A 19,820-nucleotide genomic window follows, 5' to 3' on the forward strand; every position below is an offset into this window, starting at 1 on the left:
TAAACGGGAGACAAGATATATAAATCACTTAAACACACACAGTTTAATTTGTAATTTAAAATTTCAACAGAAGAAAAATGAAAACCCAAAACAATATATATACACACATATATTGCATAGAAAAACTTACTTATATATGATGAACAATTTCAGCGTTTCGCTTAAATTATGAGGCAACAACCACATGAAAAATCCAAACAGAACTTAAACTTAACTAACAAATAAACACAAACATAAACTAATTGCAAAAATAAAAAATGGGGAAACCAAAATTGAAAGAGGAAATGATAATGAACATGAAACACGAGAAAAATGCGTAAAGAAAACATTAATTTAAAAACAATAAAAATTACAAACAAAATTATATACATAGAATTGCGTATTTGTATGTGGTTTGGGGTTATGGTTTTATTTCTATCTAAAAACATACAGGTTGTTGTTAATATTATTCAAACTAAGAATCCAGGATGCAGGAATCCCAACTGCTTTCAGCTCTCATGACCAGACATTAAATACAACATTAATATTTAAAAAGAATTTATTTAGTTGTTAAATTTAACAAACATATATGGACGGCAGTATATGTAGTGACGAGCGTGTGCAAAGGAGACTACTTATATAAAGCCGTAGAATCGAATTAATTTCCGAAAAATAGCTTTTCGGAAAGTGACCAAAAACCTGAAGTTTAGCTTTTGGCTAAATACACTTAAATACTGCATACAATTTTATTTTTCGGTTTTGGGTCGAAACTTTTCAATTTTCATGATGATACCCCTTCTAAAATTTCCGAAGAATTGCTTTGCGGAAAGTGACCAAAAGTCTAAAGTTTTAAATCTTCTTACAGACATTCGATTTCAAAGCGGTATACTTGTAAAAGCTTGTTATGTTGTACTTCAAAAATCTGCGCACAAATTTTGGTTTGTATTTTTGGTGTCGAAATTTGAGGCTCTATTTGTCGGGTTCAAAAAAATTTAAGGACCTATTTTAGGATCGTTAGAAAAAAAATTTGTTCTATGACTTTTTAAAAAACTAGCTAGTTAGCAAAGCTACAGACAAGTACTATATATCGTTAGGAAGGTATAAAATATCAAAGCTTTTTTTTTACACATTAGCAAATTTTTTAAAAACGAACTTAAGGATATTTTTAACTTTATTAATATATAGCCCTTGCGGTTTCTCATCTTTTTTCTGTGGGTCGCAAATTGCACTAGATATACTGCAAAAACATAATATGCACAGTTAACTTTTAAATTTATTGGTAAAATTAAAAAAAAAATTCTTTATGTATGAGTAGTATGTAGTAAACCATCTGACAGTTGCTCCAGTTGCTGCGGCTCAGCCGGCATCCAGTTCCATCAGAGCACCAATTTCCGGGAGAGTCTACGTTCGGCGCCGTTTGGCCAGACTGAGATCGGTGGCTCCACCCTCCGGCTTGAGGCGCCGCTTGCTGCTCCGGCTGGCACTGCCAGTGCCAGTCGGCTTTAAGCCGGATACGGAGGATCCCGACATCCGCGCCTCCACCATGGCCTGCGGAGCAATGCTCAGTGGCAGTGGCGACTCCAGGAGGAGCTCGCTTTTGATGATGGCCGGGGCGATCATGAGCAGGTCATTGCCCCCATTACCATTCCGCTGCGGATGGTGCCCCTCGGTTCGTTCGCACTTGATGTGCCGCACCGACGCCATATCCGGATTATTCTCCACCAGTTCCCCATCCGCCGCATGGCCATTCACCATTTTGTTATCGTTGTTGTTCGTCTCCAGCAGCTGACCACCAGTCGGTCCGCGCTGCTGCTGCCACTCGAGGATGCCCGTCAGCAGCTTGATGTACTTGATGGCCGAGCGCAGGATCTCGTTCTTCGAGAGCTTCTTGTCCGGCGGATGTGTGGGCACCAGCTTGCGCAGCTCAGCAAAGGCGCCGGACACGTTCTGCTGACGCCAGCGCTCCCGGGTGTTGGTGAACACCTTGCGTACACCGCCGGTGCCGCCGACTCCTCCGCCGCCTCCACCACTGGCATTGCCCCCGGAGGAGGAGGCATTACCGCCCCCACCGCCTCCGCCGGCAGAGCTTCCAGAGCTGGGCGGCGCGGTCAGCAATCCGTTGCGGGAGTGACTGCGCGGCGAACTGGACAGCGATCGATTGCCTGGGAGCGGACAAAAAAAGTAATACACGGTTATTCAATCGGAAAACTTTTATATCGTAATTGTAACCCTATCATAAATCATAATTCTCAACTAAGAAATCTACAACTACATATTTTTCAAAGCAGACGTATCGTTGAATGATAATTTTGACTTAAATAAATATAATATACGGTAAGTAAAATTAAATTTTGCAAAAATATGTTTTGTTTGTGATCTTTGAATTTTTGGGATTATTTTGACATTGTCATTAGGCCAATCTTTAAGATTTAAAATTTGAATTTATTAACAGAAAACAGTAAGTAAGTATTTTATAGTGCAGGTAAATCACTCAATCGTAATCATATAAAGATTAGATTTGGTTAGACTTAAAAAAAAGGTTGTTTGCTTAATATCATTTTGATTTTGAAAATGGGTGTGGATTACGTAAACTTATGTTACACTTTAGATTTAAACCGATATAGCAAGTATAGTCCGTAAATTATTATTTGTGTTGTTTAAAAAAAACTTGGTTTAGCTTTAAGTTGTTTGTTTTTTACGCGCTACCTAGATGTCCTATGCCATAAACCAAAGATGTCTGCTGTAAAAAGGTAATCCTCACCATCCGCCTGGTTGCCATTAAGCACGATGTAGTCCCGCAGATCCTCCTCGTCCTCCTCGGTGTCGTTGAGGGAGAAGTCGGAGAGCTCCGCATCGCCGTCTCCGTCGGAGACCGACTCCGTCTTGGGCTGCAGATGGGGCGTGGCATGGCGGAGCAGGGCTGGCGGCTGTCTGCCGGACTCCCGGATAACACCATTGCCATTGCCATTGCCATTGCCATTTCCGTGTCCGTTTCCGTTTCCGGAACGAGGGGACGGAGATCCGTTGGCCTGGCTGTGTCCGGAGGAGCCACTCGAGGCCGTGCTCCTCTCATCCGCGTTATCCGCTCCATTCGAGCTGCTCGGTAGCCATGCCATCTCTCCCGTGGTCCGCTTGTCCGTCTGTCCGTTTGTACGGATAAAGGAATAAATGGGATACGTCTGTTCTGCTGCCTTCGAAGTGTCGCAGCAAAGTGAGCAACTGATTCCGTGACTGTGACTGTGTGACTGGAAACCAACCCCCTTCAGGAGGAAGGCGGGGCCAAGCATGCTTCGCAGCGAACCACCCCCAAACGAGGCATACACACAAAAGGGGCGGACTCGACCTTGGCGATGGAAGGGGCTGTCGCGTTTTACGGGATGCTGTGGGGTAAGATACGTAGCTTATAGGGTTACCAGTATTTTGTTTTTTTAATTAAACCACAATGTAGCAATCACTCCTTATTTATTGTAATAGAAATAATCTTGGATATCTATTAACAACAAGTTCCTATACACTTTGTTATTGTATTAACGTTTTTCAATTTAATTGTCTCTTTTTTTTTTATTTTATAACTTAAAAACTACTGATTTTTTTTTAAAACATAAAAAGGTAGTCTACAATAAATTGATGTTTCCCTTTTTTATAAATAATTCAAATTTTATAACTTAAAAATATAAAGATTTGCAGTGAAAAATGCAACACAAATTTAGATTGCCAGCCAGGCAGGCTCCATTTTATTGTTTCCCATTGACTCACCTTTGGACAACCACCTTACTGGGGCCTTATGGTATAGGGTCCGCCCACATTTAGGCGCTTCTGCTTTTTGAGGTTCGTCGTCGTCGGCGGAGGCGGCTTCTGCTCCTGTTGTCCTTGCTTCCGGTCACCCCTCCCCTCTCTTTCTGGATCGTGGAGCTCCGACTCCGACTCCGACTCGGTGGATCGCCTGGGCCTGGGCAAACCAACTGCACCACTGGGCACTTGAACGGGCTGGAGACTCAATCTCATGGCGGGTGTGGGATTCACGAAGATCATCTTGTCGCACATCTCCTCGCTGACCCCGGAGTGACCCTCACGCACGACCCGGGGTCGGAAGACATACGAGGTGGCCGACATCTGGGCGTCCACATACTGCACCTGCACCTCCACGGGAAAGTCGCTGCCCAGCACCTCGCTGATCTCGAACGGAGCGCTGTCCGCCACGTGGAGTCGCAGCGGCAGACGGGGGGACATCTTGAAGGTGACCTGTCGGACGAACTGGGAGAGGTCACCATCTTGCACTGATAAAATTAAAAATGGAATAGTAAAAATTAAAAATTAATATCTGCACTGGGAAAGCTAAATTTTCCTAATTTAAGGACAAAATTGACTTAAAATTAGGAAGAATTGCCCTAAATTTGAGCCTTCCATACAAAATTTAGGAAAACATGATCTAAAACGGAGTTTAAGGCAATAATTTCCTTGTGAGTCGTTTTAGGTAATGTCTTTCTGAATTTTATTCCCAATGTTAATACTATTCTGAAATCAAGGAGTTTTCTAAGTGTGGCTTTTTTGGACACAAACATTTTATATTCATATGGTTCAATACTTAGTACAATGGGTAAATAAATAAATGATTTAAAATTTAAAGATTGAATGAATGTGAAAAATACTAGATGTGGAATGGTTCCAATTTGTTTTAGAGGTACTTAATTTAAGTTGAATATGGTTTAAATTAAATTTAAACTCTATTTCGGAAATAGTCATATAAATAATGGAAAAAATGAAAAACTGCAATGCGTGCAAATCGAAGCAAAACTTTTTGAATTAAGTATGAAATACTTGGATTTACTAATTTTCTTTTTTACCAGTGCGGCCGTCCTTGTGATCGCGGCTTCCTCTGCCCGCCCGCAGGTAGACACTCCACGTGGGCTCCAGCATGTAGGGCAGGTCCGGGTCGCAGGCCTCCATCCGGCAGCCGAGCACAATGTCCCGACTGATCACACAGCGTCCGGAGACATTCGGCACCGAGCCGCGATTGCAGCTCACCCGCTGACAGTCGTCCACCACGTTCTGGTGCCGCAGGAGGTTCTTGTAGCTCATCCCGTTCGTATCACTCTAATCCCGATCAAAGCGAACTTTAAATTTATTTTTAACTAACAATTTTCTACAACTAGATCCCTTGGAGCATTTCGAAAATTTCGTGAAGTACTAATATGACGACTGGCATCCAAATAAATGGTGAGAGGAATAACAGTCGCCTGCTCGTTCCGTTTTTTTTTTTTTTTAATTTCATTTATGAACATATATGCGATTCTGTCCAAAACGTATAACATTTTCACTTATGGTTTCAAAATGTTTTCTCATTGGAATCATGCTGTTACACCATTTGTATATGCTTTTTAAAATTAGTTTTAAAAATATATATATTTGTAAAAAAGAAAAACTACAGCGATGCTACATCTTAAGTCCTTAGATATAATAATATAAGAATATTTTTATCGAAGTATTCTAAATGAGCGAATATGGATTATTTTAAACGGATTTTATATGGATTACTTTATGTGGATTTTTTTTATCGATTTCTGAAATTATTTGCATAAATTTCTGTGGACTTTTCAGTTTATAGGATACTGAAACACTAACAAATAGTTAACAAAAAATATTACAAATGTTAATTTTTGTTGTGATTGGGGTATTAATCCATTAAAAAAAATTTTTTTTTACTGCCCAACACATTAATAACAGTTATGTTTAAAAATAAACCCTTTTCATACATTAATATAATGAGTTTTTTAAAATGTTTCAGTGTACTTCTCGTATTGGTGTACGTTTTAATCTGCAGCCTTGCTTTTGAGCTTCACTTTTGACTCTCGTTGTCAAGTGCAAATAACCATTTAATGTTCGCAACCTTTTTTTCGTTTACTTTTTGTGTTTACTTGAGGATGTTAATCTTAGCCTGGGATTAAGGGCCAGTAAAAGTTTTCCCCAAAGCGTTGAAATTTCAACGCCACCTTCATCGTACAAAAATCTATGCTTCTCTGATTTTTTCACGCCCTAAAATCAAATTATCTAATTAATAATCAAGGAGGAATGATTTTGAGGACGAAGTGGGGTTACTGGAGTGAAAAGTTAGGAGTGAGGAGTACTCAGTGCGCAGGCGATAAAAGGCGGAGCTTAGGGTTGTTATGTTCTGCACAGAAAAAAAAATGTATGCTAAATTATATTCATTTTCATGAAGTTCTTTATTTATTTGGTCTTAATAAGTATCTTAATAATATCGCTTTGGCATGTTCACATTAACGCTTTTGAAATGTATTTTTGCATTCCCTATTTAGTGGTTAATATGTGTTTGTAGACCTGTGAATATTAAATTGATACTGGGAATTTGTTTCTGTGTGTGCATTTATTCAGCTGAAAATTTGTTTTGTCACTGGAAAGGAGGTTTATATTTCGGTTAGCACCTTTAGAAGTAGCAGGGCCGCTTCTGGACGATGCTTCTGCGGGCTCATTTTAGTTCCACTTGGAGGTTTCCCAAGGCCCTGGCATACGGCACTAGACATAGGTGTTTTTCTTCCAGTTCTAGAGGTACTGCTAGGGCCAACATGCTTATTTAAAACTGGCAACTTGAGGAGCTGCCTCATTTTCCTGGAGGGATTCACAAAGATAATGGTGTGCGTGATTTCTTGCTTAAAGCATGCCAGACTTCTGCCGAGGGAATCCCGTCCAGCCAGCCCCACATGAGGATGGAAGATGTTGCATATGTGACCCGCATCCCGGAAAAGCAGGGTCAACGACAGCAGTAGGATGTGGCATGGAAATATTACAGTGTACAGTGTACACTATTTAGACAAGTCAATAACTTATCCAAAATTAATCTTTATCTGAGTTGGTTATTGTGGGAGCTTAATACCATTTGAAGTGGAAGGAGAGGATGAAGCACCAGCAGAGCCAACCTGACGTGGTCCAATTTCCTCTACCAGCAAATTCATATTCATTGGCAGATCCTTAGGTGTTTGGACTTGGACATTATAGGGGGTTGGCCTTGGGAACGCAGGTCTAATCCCGCTCACAGTCCAACCGACACTCACCCAGAGAGCCACCCCCCGAAATCCGATTAGCGGCAATCAAATAATATCACATCACATCACATCACAACAACCCGAGAGGGAAAATGTGAGGAAAAGTCAACAGTCGGCAGCATCAGAATCAAATTAGCAGCAGTTTGGTGGCTAATTCGAATGCTCTTTATCATTTTCTGGCAGGCGTCTGCGACTTTATGGCACGTGTGTGGCCAGGATAGATAAGAGTATACCCCGGCAAACTCTGGCAAACTCTGGCAAACTTCAACAAACACCGACACGTGGCCCACAACGGAGGTTTTATGTGGAGTGGGCCTGGTCAAATGGATTTTCACACCCACTCGACGCCGGCAAAGCCGCCAATTAATAAAATTCAATTATTCCAAGCCACCGCAGACCGATGGGAAGAGACGATAAAAAGTAACGACATATTTCGACACTTGGATCGGATTTGAGAGGGTTAAAATGGTCTCTGATAGTCTTATAAATATGTGCATAACCCAACCATGTTTGGTTATCACTAGTCCATAAAAATACATAGGAAGTGAGTTAAGGGAACATATTTTTTTAACTTTTACTATAAAATAACTAAATATACATATTTATGGTCGAATTAATCATCAATAATTAAAATATCAATTGCTTAAATATAAAAAATAAAACAGAAAATTGTGACATTTTAAATTGGTCAGCATATTCATGTAAATTAGAGAAGTGACCATTTTAGCCTTAGCCTTATAATAAAAGAAAACTAGTTAAAATAATTATTTCTTAATAAATTGGTCAAGATATACATACATAACTGGGAATTAAAAAAGTAACAATTTTCGAATCTTACCCTTGAATTCTTAAAAACATTAATTTAAAGTAAATAAAATAAATATAAAAATCTTAAGTAAAGTAAGATACTATGGCTAATACCACATAATGTTATACTATTATTTTTAACACCGGCGTAAACAGTTTTGCAACTATTATACAAACCTTGAGATGATATGTTTTTGCTATTTATATATCCGCGTATTACGGGTACCGACAGCACAACCCCATCTCACCGTTTTGAGTTCAACAACCCACTGAAATGTGGCTGGAACCCCCGCTGTTAGGGACTTGTGCCGCCACCTGTCGGCCAGAACCCGCTCTCGCCGCCTTCGAGTCCCAATATCCGTCGGCAATCGATAGCCAGGCAATCAGCTGTATTTGGCGTTTCCATCGGTACGTGCCACAGAGCACACCTGACCAAGTAAAGCTTCTAAAGACTAATAGAGACTATCAAGTAGAGGGTAGAGCGCTGGGGGGGGGGGGGCTAAAAGCTTGGCGCCACTTTCATTTGTACCTGTGCAAAAGCGGAGGATGGATAGCAAATAGTGAGACAGTGAGAAAGTGAGTAATGCCACGACAATTGTCAACGTGGGGCAGGCCCGAATGCTTAACGCCGACGAGCAATGCTGTAGGCAGTGAAAAGCTGCCGCTCACGTGGCGAAATGCGTGACTTGACCCGCAAATCCGCCGCCCAGCCACTCCCCCGGGAAACACCCCTCGGAAAACGTGCTGCCAGCCCCCTTGAATCCACCCCCAGCGGCCACCCACCGCCCCCAAAAAAGGCAGGAGGTTCCACAGCTTTTCTTAACCTCAAGTTGGTGCACGGGGCTTGATTTGGTTATCATTTTTGGTAAAAGCTTGCAAAATAAAACTATATTTTTATTGTTAAAGCTTCTCTGGAATATATACGTTTTCCGGAATTAAATTAATTTTATATATTGTCTATCAATTACATAAATATAATCTTGTTATTTAAATATATATAAAGCATTTAATTATAAAGGAACAGACAATTTAAATGTATGTTTGTATAATTAAATTATTTTTGTAAGCTTTTTAATATCTTAATTTATTAATATAAATATATTTTCAATATAATTTAAGACAAAGTAAACCCTGAAAACTAGAAATTTATTTATTTATTTATTTCACTTATTTTTGTTGCATTTGTAGTACTTAAACAAAAGTCTCTCAATTTTTTTTTTTTTTATTTTTAGCTCAAAGTAAAAGTTCCGCCCAAGGGTTAATGCCTGAGACCGAGTGTTTGAGCCGATTTGAGCGAAAAGCCGAGAGCAGAAAGAGCGAGTGTGAGAAGATTCTCAGAATGCGAATTTGCGAGTGCTTGTAGTTTGAAGCTTGTGGGGCCAGTCATTATTCGTACGAGTCTCCAGCCAGAAGGTCGACTATTGACGCGTTCGCCGAGAAATCGAAGGAATCGTAATTGAAAGTGCTTGAAATTGATTGAAAGAAGCGAAACTACGACGGCTAGAACTAAAACACTTCATATTTGTTTTTTGGTGACGGTGAGAGTGGCGGAGCTGAATAAAATTTAACCGCAAAAGTGAAGAACATAGCCAAAACTAATATATAGAATCCCAGAGAGTACGACAGAGAGAGCAGTCCGGCGAGCAAGCGAGAGCGAGAGTGTAAGTGCAATTGTCACGTTGTTGCAATAAAAAAAAAAGAATAAAAGTTCAGAGAGGAACCCATTATCATATTGCAAAAACAAAACAATTCTTGGGCCCAACTTACATAAATAACTCGGCTCGTAACGTCTGTATGGCGTATATACATAGTGTTTTTTGTTTATTAATAGGTGCCGACTGCCCACTGCTCAGTGCACGTTGCACAGAGAGGCAAAAACAATCCATCAATTGCAGCGTAAACAAAAGCTCTGCGTACATACATACCTGACCCTACTGAACGATAATCGAGTGTCTGCGGTTCTGGGTTAAAAATAAAATCAAATAAATAAAGTTGGATTGGTTGGGCAAGCCAAAAGTTACGCATACGCAACGTGGTCCAAGGTGGGCATGAACTTTGGCAATCTGTGGCAACCTTTATTCAACTGCAACATTTTGCAATGCGAAACCGTAAAACTAATTTGGCTTAGAGCACATACATAAATATATATAGGGTTTTTGTGAGGTAAAATTACCCAGTTTCAAAGGTAATATGAAAACCTTTTTTGAATAGTCTTTGATCAATCAACACTTGGTTTGTTCGGTATAGTATTAAATACTTTATTTAATCTTTTTAAAAATTGTTTAAAAATAATTAAATGATTAATTTCGATACTTTTATTACGCATACGTGTCGAGGGTCCCTGTTAAATGTTATAGATCGCCACATATTTTTGACTTTTCTTGTCCTTGATATGCTAAAAATTCGTATTTTAACAACATTGTTTCGTTTTTAACCTTTATTAGTTTAGGGTCTCCTAGCTATAATTAACCAGCCAATTTGCTGCATTTAAAGTACGCATTCGCCATGTGGGCCCATTTATTTATGATGTACATATGTCTATTTTAATTGAACAGATTTGTAAGGCCCCAGACTTGTTATACAAGTTAAAAATAAAACGTCCTTTTTTGTGCATTGTATTTTGCCACAACCAATAACCCACAATTCATAACCATATTCCCCGCCCCTCGGTTACGAGACTGTTATCCACCGTCTGCGAATCGTACTACCTGCATTATCTAACATCCCCGCGAATGACGCACGACCTACTGTCCTACCGCAATTCAATCCTCCCACAAGGACTCACTCGACAAGTTGGCTCTTTGATTTGTTAGCGTTTGACAAATCCGCGTAAAAGTTTACTGACATATGCATCGGAATCTGGGTCAACCGGTGAATTATGTAAGGGCGTTAAGTTGAGTGAAAGATTTAAACCCTTTAAACCCTTTGCAAATAAAAATATTTGCAAAGGGTTTAAAGTATTAAATACAATACAAAATTGCCTGATTCAAAATAGTCAAGTTCACTTCTCTTAAGGTAGTTAACTAATAACACGGAACATTGCTTCATTACAAAAATTTGTCTGCTAATTAAATATTTTCTGAGTGACTAACATTTATTGCGGTTACGTGTTCACATTTTTCTTCCTCTTTAAAAGCCTTTAAATACCTACAATTATTAGCTGTCGATTTTACTATCAGAATATTTATTCAGGTTATTTACCTTTGACGTGCAAGTGTGGGCCACTCTCTACCTTTTGCTTTTTCTGAAAAGCTCCTGGGCTTAACTTCCATGGAAAACTTTAAGCATATTTACATCTATGGACCCATGCTAATTATATGAGAACTCCTAAAACATTTTTTAAATTTAATCAACATAGACCATGTATTTAAATGTGCCACTTCATCATTTTCCAGTGTGTACTTATAATTACCAATAATTGGGCACCCAATGAATCAGTCAGGAGGAAGTTTTTCAAAGGAACTTTCTCCTAGTTTTCTTGTGACTACCATAGTAACATTTCCTTTTTGCTTTCTGCAACGCTTTAAATGCAGCAAAAACCGAAAACTAAGGTTCACCCGAATGCTTAAATGAAAAGTGGGTTTTGCTGATTTTGCCTAATTGCGGCGAATGAACCTGGGCTTTATGCAATCTGTGGAATTGAATTCTGCATATATTTTTTTTCGATATTGCATAACCTAGCACGTAAACAGTGAAATATGAGTTTAGGGCTTTTTATATTACTTCAGTTCTTAATAAGTCAGCGGATTTATTTAGAAACCCATACACTGTGCAGGAAAGCGGAAAATGCAAACTAATGCGACTTGCGGGGGCTTATTTCTTGTTTCTTGTATCTGTCATATTGTATGTTGTGTAGCTTTTTATCTGTGTTGGGGTGTGAATGGGGCTGCCTTGCGATTGCAAAACGGCATCCGTTGGCCGCAACAACAAAGAGCCAAACACTCAACGCCTGCAGCTGCACGTGAATGCAACATCGCTCCATCTTCCTTCCACACCAGCCCACTACCATCTTGCCGCCTCCCTCGCACGCCGTACTGATGCCAATTATTGTAGTGAAGCTTTGGTAAAGGGAACTTTGCCAAGAAAAAGTCCAAAGCCAAATATTTAAAACTATTATTGTTAATGGTAGAAAACCATTAATACTTATATTCAGAACTTTAAAAGTGCCCCAAATCTTTAAAAACATTCTTACTTATTGTAAATCTGTTCAATAATTAACAAGGGATTTCTCTATTAAAAATAATTATAAAATAACAAACAAAATACAAAGCAATACTTTAGATTATTTAAGGAAAATCAGTTCCTCTTATAGAATATCCACTGTATTAGCTCCCGTTGGCACAGATGTCATCATGCCATTAATCAGGTGTTAATCAAGCCGACGACTGGCTGAGATTTGAAAACGGCCAACGTGCTTCAGGCACATGTCATAGGTTGCCTTTTTGGTCAATGGGAACTAATATTCATTTAACCCTTTACTTTTTTAACCCAGTTACTTAAGTTCTTTTCTCGTGGGGAAATTGACTGACTACCATTTCAATTATTTTCTCCCTTAACTTGTGGATTCCTGCGATTCATAGAAAATAAATGCCCGTCAAGCCACGTGAATAAATTTAGAGAAAGTACCTCTAGCAAGCAACGTGAATAAATTGAATTGTACATACGTGTACTATACATACATACATATGTACATATTTGGCTGATTGATTGAAAGGGGAAGCTGAAATCGCCACGACATCCAGATGTTTGTGAAACGCAACAGAACGCCGCAACAGATTTCGTGATGTATTTCGTCATATGAACGACGAGAAACTATTTCACAACCCCAAACGAAACACAATCGATCCCCGTTTGTGCAACAACACAGCTTTGAATGAAAGTACAAGTCGATTCTGCAATTCAGTTGGATAATTCATTGAAGCCTTTTAAATTGACTAGAACTTTTAAATTGCAAATTCTTTATTACCGAATAAAGTGCGAGATTCATGAAAACTTTTACAAATGATGGTTTGAGAATCTGAATTATTTGAAGGGCTTACTGATACTCGATTTTATTATGTTTTTGTTTTCAATATCCTAAACTGTTTACAAAACTTTAAAAAGCAATAAGTTTGCTTCAATATTTAGTAATTTTAAAATGTTCTTAAATAACACATTCAAAATAGTATTAACTGTAAAAAACAATTAGTTAAAATTACAATTTGTAATACAATATATGTATTTTCAACGAGATTATAGTATTGTAATAATTTATACCTTTACATTTTTTATGATTTTTTTCAGAAATCTCTTTAAATATTAAATTATACTTCCACACAAATTGCCAAAATGGAGAACCTAAACACAATGGAGGGCGGCGAGTCCACGGAGTCCACACATAACACCAAAGTGTCCGATTCAGCATATTCAAACAGCTGCAGCAACAGTCAATCGCAGCGCAGGTAAGGAAAACGTGACATATAAGGCGATTAGCTTCAGCAAAATGCGTACTACATCCAAATAAAAGCATGTAAGACCCCAGAAAGTAGGCAACACTTTTCGTAGAGGGGGACGCACATGGCTGATTAAGATTATTATTACATTTAACAGGGTTATAAATGTCTTATTGCGTTGTCCGCTGACTGAAATTATAGCACCCCCTGCAAAGGGCATTTTCAAAATATTTTCAATATCCGTGGAGCCGTCAGTAACAAAATGTATTTTATTTTGTATTGAAAATTGTTGAGAACTGTTACTCGCTTTAAAACTTTATATAGCTTTGATATGGTTATACCAAAAGATAAGGCGTGCCAATTTTACGTAATTCAATGGCAAGACTGATAAGTGAATATTAAATTGAAACTTGCAATATTTGTTTGTTTTTGTGTAAGTAAGGTAGGGAAGGGAACCAAACTTATTTTATAAGTAGCTGGGTACTTCTCGCCACTGTTCGCAATAACAATCTCCCATTTGTTCCCCTCCAAAGTGGCAGTTCCAAGTCCCGCCTGAGCGGCAGCCACTCCTCCGGCAGCAGTGGCTATGGCGGCAAGCCGTCCACGCAGGCCAGCAGCAGCGACATGATCATCAAGCGGAACAAGGACAAGTCGCGCAAGAAGAAGAAGAACAAGGGGGCGGGGGGACAGACGCAGCTGCAGACCCAGATCTCGGCATCGGCATCCCTGGACGAGGAGGAGAAGCCACGACCCAGTGGTGGTGGAGGTAGTGGCTGCGTGGATCAGCAGATCCTGTTGCAGGATCAGCAGCACGGCGAGGATCACCGCAACGAGCCGGAGGTCACGGAGCACGGAGTAAGGCAGCGGGACAGGAAGAGGGAAAGGGAGGAGGAGGATCAGACCGAGTCCGAGTCGGAGGCGGATCGGGGGAGAGGGTGGCGCGGCCAAGTTGGATACGACACAGAGCTTCCCCATACCATCGCCGCTCACTGTGAACATAGTTCCGCCATCGATGGGCGGCGGAGTGGGCGGCTGTGGGGGAGTGGGCCACGCCTCCGGCCTGGACAGTGGGCTGGGAAAGTTCGAGAAAACCTGGGAATCGGCCCCGGGAAAACTGGAGTCCATGGCGGGCGTGGGCGTGGCAGGCGTCGGCGGAGGCGCCGCCGGTGTCCAGCGGGGCGAGCGGGTCAAGGAGGAAAGCTTCTGCTGTGTGATCTCCATGCACGACGGCATTGTGCTCTACACCACGCCCAGCATCACCGATGTCCTGGGCTTTCCACGCGATATGTGGCTGGGCAGGTCCTTCATCGACTTTGTGCACATCAAGGATCGGGCCACGTTCGCCAGCCAAATCACCACGGGCATACCCATTGCCGAATCCCGTGGCAGCATGCCCAAGGATGCGAAGAGCACCTTCTGCGTCATGCTGCGTCGCTATCGGGGCTTGAAGTCCGGCGGATTCGGGGTGATCGGCCGCCCGGTGAGCTACGAACCCTTCCGGCTGGGACTCACCTTCAGGGAGGCTCCCGAGGAGGCCAGACCGGACAACTACATGGTCTCCAATGGCACCAACATGCTGCTCGTCATTTGCGCCACTCCCATCAAGAGCAGCTACAAGGGTGAGTTCTTTAGCCAAGAGTGTTACCCAACCAACTGTATACACTGATTAAAAAAAATGCTAAATCCAAGTATTTTGTACTATTTAAATATTTGTCCCTTTGATTTTATTTATTTAATTAAAACTAAACGCCTTAAACATAATGCGTTTAAAGGAAATAGAAGCCATTTTAAATCCAATATTTTTTACATTAATTCAAATGTTCATTGTATTTAATATTAATTATGATTTTACATTTAATATTGTGATTATATATTTTATTAAATTTTGCAATAGGAAAGTTTAAATTCAACAGCCAGTTATTTATTTTTTACAATTGTATATTTCTTAGCAGTGTATCTAGTCCATTGAACAGAAGGAGTTCCATTTAACCAACAACTTTTAACCCACAGTTCCCGACGAGATCCTCTCCCAGAAGAGCCCCAAATTCGCCATCCGGCACACGGCCACCGGGATCATTTCGCATGTGGACAGTGCGGCGGTGAGTGCCTTGGGCTACCTGCCCCAGGACCTCATCGGACGCAGCATCATGGACTTCTACCACCACGAGGACCTCACCGTCATAAAGGAGACCTACGAGACGGTGATGAAGAAGGGCCAGACGGCCGGCGCCTCCTTCTGCAGCAAGCCGTACCGCTTCCTCATTCAGAACGGCTGCTACGTCCTCCTGGAGACCGAGTGGACCAGCTTCGTCAATCCATGGTCGCGCAAGCTGGAGTTCGTCGTCGGACATCATAGAGTCTTTCAGGGTAAGTTTGCAACACAACCTTAATCCCACCGAGCTAACCCAAAAAACTATAGTGCAGATGCACTTTATATTGTAGAAATTCATATAGTAATTTTCATTAATAATTTTTTGCGAAATAATAATATTTCTTCTTTTTTTTTCGGTTGGAAATGACTATTACTTTTTGATAAAAAATAATACTTATTTCTGAGCATAATCAATCAAATAAAATAAAATAAAATAAAAAATGTTATTGCGAATTTGAAAAAATTATCCAAATACCAAAAAGACTAATGATTATTTTCGGTCCCTGATGTAAGCAATAGAGTCCTGCAAAAGTGAACTTATAAGTTTACTTGATGTGTTCACTCACTTCAACTTGAAAAAAAATGTTAAGACGAGTAAGACAAGTGCATAGAATTTAAAGTCATACATCACTCTATTACTAACCAACAACCAACATAAAAATATACATTAATAATATAAATATTTATCTTAGGACCCAAACAGTGCAACGTCTTCGAGGCGGCGCCCACCTGCAAAAACAAGATATCGGAGGAGGCCCAGAACCGGAATACGCGAATCAAGGAGGATATAGTGAAGCTGCTTGCAGAGACGGTATCCCGGCCGTCGGATACCGTTAAGCAGGAGGTCTCTCGTCGGTGTCAGGCACTCGCTAGTTTTATGGAGACTTTGATGGACGAGGTGTCGCGGGCGGATCTCAAGCTGGAGCTGCCGCACGAGAACGAGTTAACGGTGTCGGAGCGAGACAGCGTGATGCTGGGCGAGATCTCTCCGCATCACGACTACTATGACAGCAAGAGTTCCACCGAGACGCCGCCCAGCTACAACCAGCTGAACTACAACGAGAACCTGCTGCGTTTTTTCAACAGCAAACCGGTAACGGCACCGGCGGAGCTTGATCCGCCCAAGACGGAGCCACCGGAGCCGCGTGGCACCTGTGTGAGCGGGACTAGTGGACCCATGAGTCCCGTCCACGAGGGCAGTGGAGGCAGTGGGTCCTCCGGGAACTTCACCACCGCCAGTAATATACACATGAGTAGTGTGACCAATACGAGCATTGCGGGCACGGGTGGCACTGGAACGGCGACGGGAACTGGAACTGGAACAGGTGCAGGTACAGCTACAGGAACTGGAACGGGCACTGCAACGGGTACTGGGACAGGTACAGATACTGGAATAGGAAAGGGAACTGGAACTGGCACTGGAACAGAGACCGAAACAGGTACTGGAACAGGGAATGAAACCAATTCCGCCACCGGAACAAACTCCTCCAAAAACGGAGGCGGAGGAGGAGGAGCCACCGCACCACCCATTACCCTCACCGAATCCCTGCTGAACAAGCACAACGACGAGATGGAGAAGTTCATGCTGAAGAAGCATCGCGAATCGCGTGGACGCACTGGCGAGAAGAGCAAGAAGTCGGCCAACGACACCCTGAAGATGCTGGAGTACAGTGGCCCAGGGCACGGGATCAAGCGAGGTGGCTCCCATTCGTGGGAGGGCGAGGCCAACAAGCCCAAGCAGCAGGTGACCCTGGGAGCAGATGCGGTCAAGGCAGGAGCAGGCGGCGGAGCAGCGTGCTCTGGTGGAGCGGGTTCGGGAGGAGCCGGTGTGGCCGGAGGAGGAGGAGGAATATTAACATCGGAGGTCAGGACCACGACAGCGGTATCGGGAGCGGGAATTCCCGGCGGTGGAGGAGGAGGAGCGGCGGCGGCGGCAGGACCCACCTCCTCGGTGGGCAGCTCCACGCCAGGACCATCCTCCTATCCCTCCTGCACGCAGAACATCAACCTCTGGCCGCCCTTCTCGGTGGGCATCACCCCTCCCGTCCACTCCACGCACACGGCCATGGCGCCCAGCAGCTTCTCCACCGCCGCCGGCCTCTTCCCCACCTTCTACTACATCCCCGCCTCCCTGACGCCCACCAGTCCCACCCGGGGATCCCCGCGCATCCACAAGCATCCGCACAAGAGCGGCGTGGGTGTGGGCGTCGGCGTGGAGCTGCCCACCACCTCGCAGCAGGCGGCTGCAGCGGCCGCCCAGGCCATGCCGCTCCAGTACATGGCCGGGGTGATGTACCCCCATCCATCGCTCTTCTACACCCATCCCGCAGCGGCCGCCGCCACGGCCATGATGTACCAGCCGATGCCCTTTCCGGGCATGGCCAACGCCCTCCAGATGCCCGAGCAGCCGATGGGCTCCCAGTCGGCCTACAACAAGACGGTATACACGGTGAGTCATCCTACATTCACTGATTAAATAGTGGAGTACACCGAAAACAAAACTGAAAGTCTCAATTTAATTTTTTCCCTTGAATAAGGTAAAATTGTTATTAGAACATATTAAACATTTATTATAGTTCAAGTAATAAGCCAAGTATTGAGGCTTTATTTTTAGAATAAATATGTTTAATTATTTAACGTTGATCAACCAATTTAGTGGTTAGAAAACGTTGTACGGTATTTCAGCAAAACGAGTATCATATTTTATCAATATTTTTTTTCTGTGTAGTGAAAAATATTATCAGGTTACTGATAAATTAAATATGAAATATTTATTTTAAATACAATCAATATACAAATATTTGAATTATTGTGATAAATATTAACTCCTATTCGTTTTATACAAGCATTATATTTTAGTTTAAGGATGTAAAATGTTAAGTAAATATTTCAGTTATTTAATGGTTAAAATCTATTTCGATAATGGGCAACTGGTGTAACGACAAAATTCCGCCAGCCGCAAATTATGTCGTTCAAGCGACATTGGTCCGTTACAAGTATTTTTTTCAACGTTAAAGTCTAGCGCGATATTTTTATCGCCAGAAATAAACGACATATAAAATATTTAATTGAGTATGAAATACTTGGTTATACTACGTTGTAACTTAACCACATCTCCTCTTTTTGTTTCTCACAGGCCGCGCCGGCGTCCATAACGAAGAAGGTGCCGGGGGCTTTCCACTCGGTCACCATTCCCGCCTCGGTGGAGCGACCCTCCTCGCTGGCCACCTCCGCGAAGGCGGAGCCAGGATCCAATGGGGCGGGCCCCGATTCCTGCAAGAAGGAGGTGACCGACTCCTCGCCCATTCCCTCCGTGATGAACGACTACAACTCCGACCCGCCCTGCAGCAGTAATGCCCCCAACAACAAGGTACTTACGGTTAGAAAACTAGAAAGGAAAATTATATTATAATGCCCTTTGCAAGGCTTAAAATATTTATTAATAAATATATTAATTGAAATCCCGTTTGCGTCCACAGAAATACACGGACAGCAATGGGAACAGCGATGACATGGATGGCTCCAGCTTCTCCTCGTTCTACTCATCCTTTATCAAGACCACGGACGGATCAGAGAGTCCGCCGGACACCGAAAAGGATCCCAGGCACCGTAAGCTAAAGGTATTTACTCAGGTCCCATTGATTCCCTGCCCCGTTGTTGAACTTGTGAAGTGCTTTCAAAGCTATTTTTAATGTTATTAGAGGCAGTTAATGAGTGATGTCATACTTTGCATTCCACAGAGCATCAGCGTATCGGAGAGCAAGATCATGGAGCACCCGGAGGAGGAGGACCAAACGCAGCATGGGGATGGGTAGTGGCCAAACCCGCAGTTGCTGCTGACCGACGTGCACAACCGGATGCACAATGTCGGTGCCTAGGACTACGAACCAAGCAGCAGACACCGCGGAGCAGCAGGGATCCTGGAAATGAGTGAGCACCAATCATCCAACAACAAACCACCGCAACTAACCCTGGGTTTTCCTTTTAGTTCTCCGATTATCCGCGGGATGTTAAATATTCTGAATCTGGTCGAATGAACGATGAAAACGGCAAGACGGGCTGAAGCAGTTTCCACCATAATACAAAACAAGATGGTCTCGAAGGATCCCCACACACTAATCTAAACAGATGAAAATGTAGATCTCATTGCCAAGAAAAGCGCTAAGAAGGAGTCGGCTTTATATTTTAGTTAAACATTCTAAATGTTCTGAAAATAGCCCAAGTCAGTTTATTTTATTTTATATTATTGTAAGAAACTTGTTAACTTATTTTTCAATTTTTGTGCACTAAATTAAAAAAAAAAAAATCAAATATTTGGCTGGATTTTTTTAAACAAACGATTTTTACTTTACTTATGTGATTTCGGCATTTATTTACAAAACGATTTTATTA

At 42.0% G+C, this 19,820-nt stretch overlaps 2 protein-coding genes across 3 annotated transcripts; one reads left to right on the forward strand and one right to left on the reverse strand.

The window, feature by feature from the left end:
• Window positions 1-1,236: 1,236 nt before the first annotated feature.
• On the reverse strand, window positions 1,237-5,200 carry LOC128264997 (AF4/FMR2 family member lilli-like). 2 transcript variants are annotated; one of them, XM_053000750.1, is made up of 3 exons: window positions 3,736-3,873; window positions 2,741-3,359; window positions 1,237-2,141 (listed from the first exon to the last, which is right to left on the reverse strand). In XM_053000750.1, exons 2-3 carry the CDS (start codon window positions 3,264-3,266, stop codon window positions 1,381-1,383), a joined length of 1,287 nt encoding a protein of 428 aa, XP_052856710.1. In that variant the 5' UTR covers window positions 3,267-3,359; window positions 3,736-3,873; the 3' UTR covers window positions 1,237-1,380. The 2 variants fall into 2 exon arrangements, with proteins under 2 accessions (XP_052856710.1, XP_052856711.1); XM_053000751.1 differs by lacking the exon at window positions 1,237-2,141 and adding an exon at window positions 4,824-5,200 and having other exon boundaries at window positions 3,220-3,359; window positions 3,736-4,256.
• A 3,110-nt stretch (window positions 5,201-8,310) lies between these two features.
• On the forward strand, window positions 8,311-19,751 carry LOC128265009 (period circadian protein). The gene is given in 11 exon segments (XM_053000775.1): window positions 8,311-8,420; window positions 9,077-9,505; window positions 13,128-13,285; window positions 13,810-14,209; window positions 14,211-14,895; window positions 15,287-15,643; window positions 16,121-17,877; window positions 18,565-18,798; window positions 18,908-19,048; window positions 19,169-19,358; window positions 19,417-19,751. Coding segments are annotated over 8 exon segments (3,762 nt in total). The 5' UTR covers window positions 8,311-8,420; window positions 9,077-9,505; window positions 13,128-13,172; the 3' UTR covers window positions 19,244-19,358; window positions 19,417-19,751.
• Window positions 19,752-19,820: the final 69 nt, after the last annotated feature.

The sequence above is a fragment of the Drosophila gunungcola genome, unplaced genomic scaffold (assembly GCF_025200985.1).
Source record: "Drosophila gunungcola strain Sukarami unplaced genomic scaffold, Dgunungcola_SK_2 000088F, whole genome shotgun sequence".
Taxonomy (NCBI): Eukaryota; Metazoa; Arthropoda; class Insecta; order Diptera; family Drosophilidae; genus Drosophila; species Drosophila gunungcola.

Excerpts from the sequence above, each read along its gene's own strand:
- LOC128264997 (XM_053000750.1), bottom strand. The coding sequence starts at position 3,266 with ATGCTTGGCCCCGCCTTCCTCCTGAAGGGGGTTGGTTTCCAGTCACAC. Across the intron at positions 2,142-2,740 it reads TAATGGCAACCAGGCGGATG|GCAATCGATCGCTGTCCAGT; the intron begins GTGAGGATTACC and ends GTCCGCTCCCAG.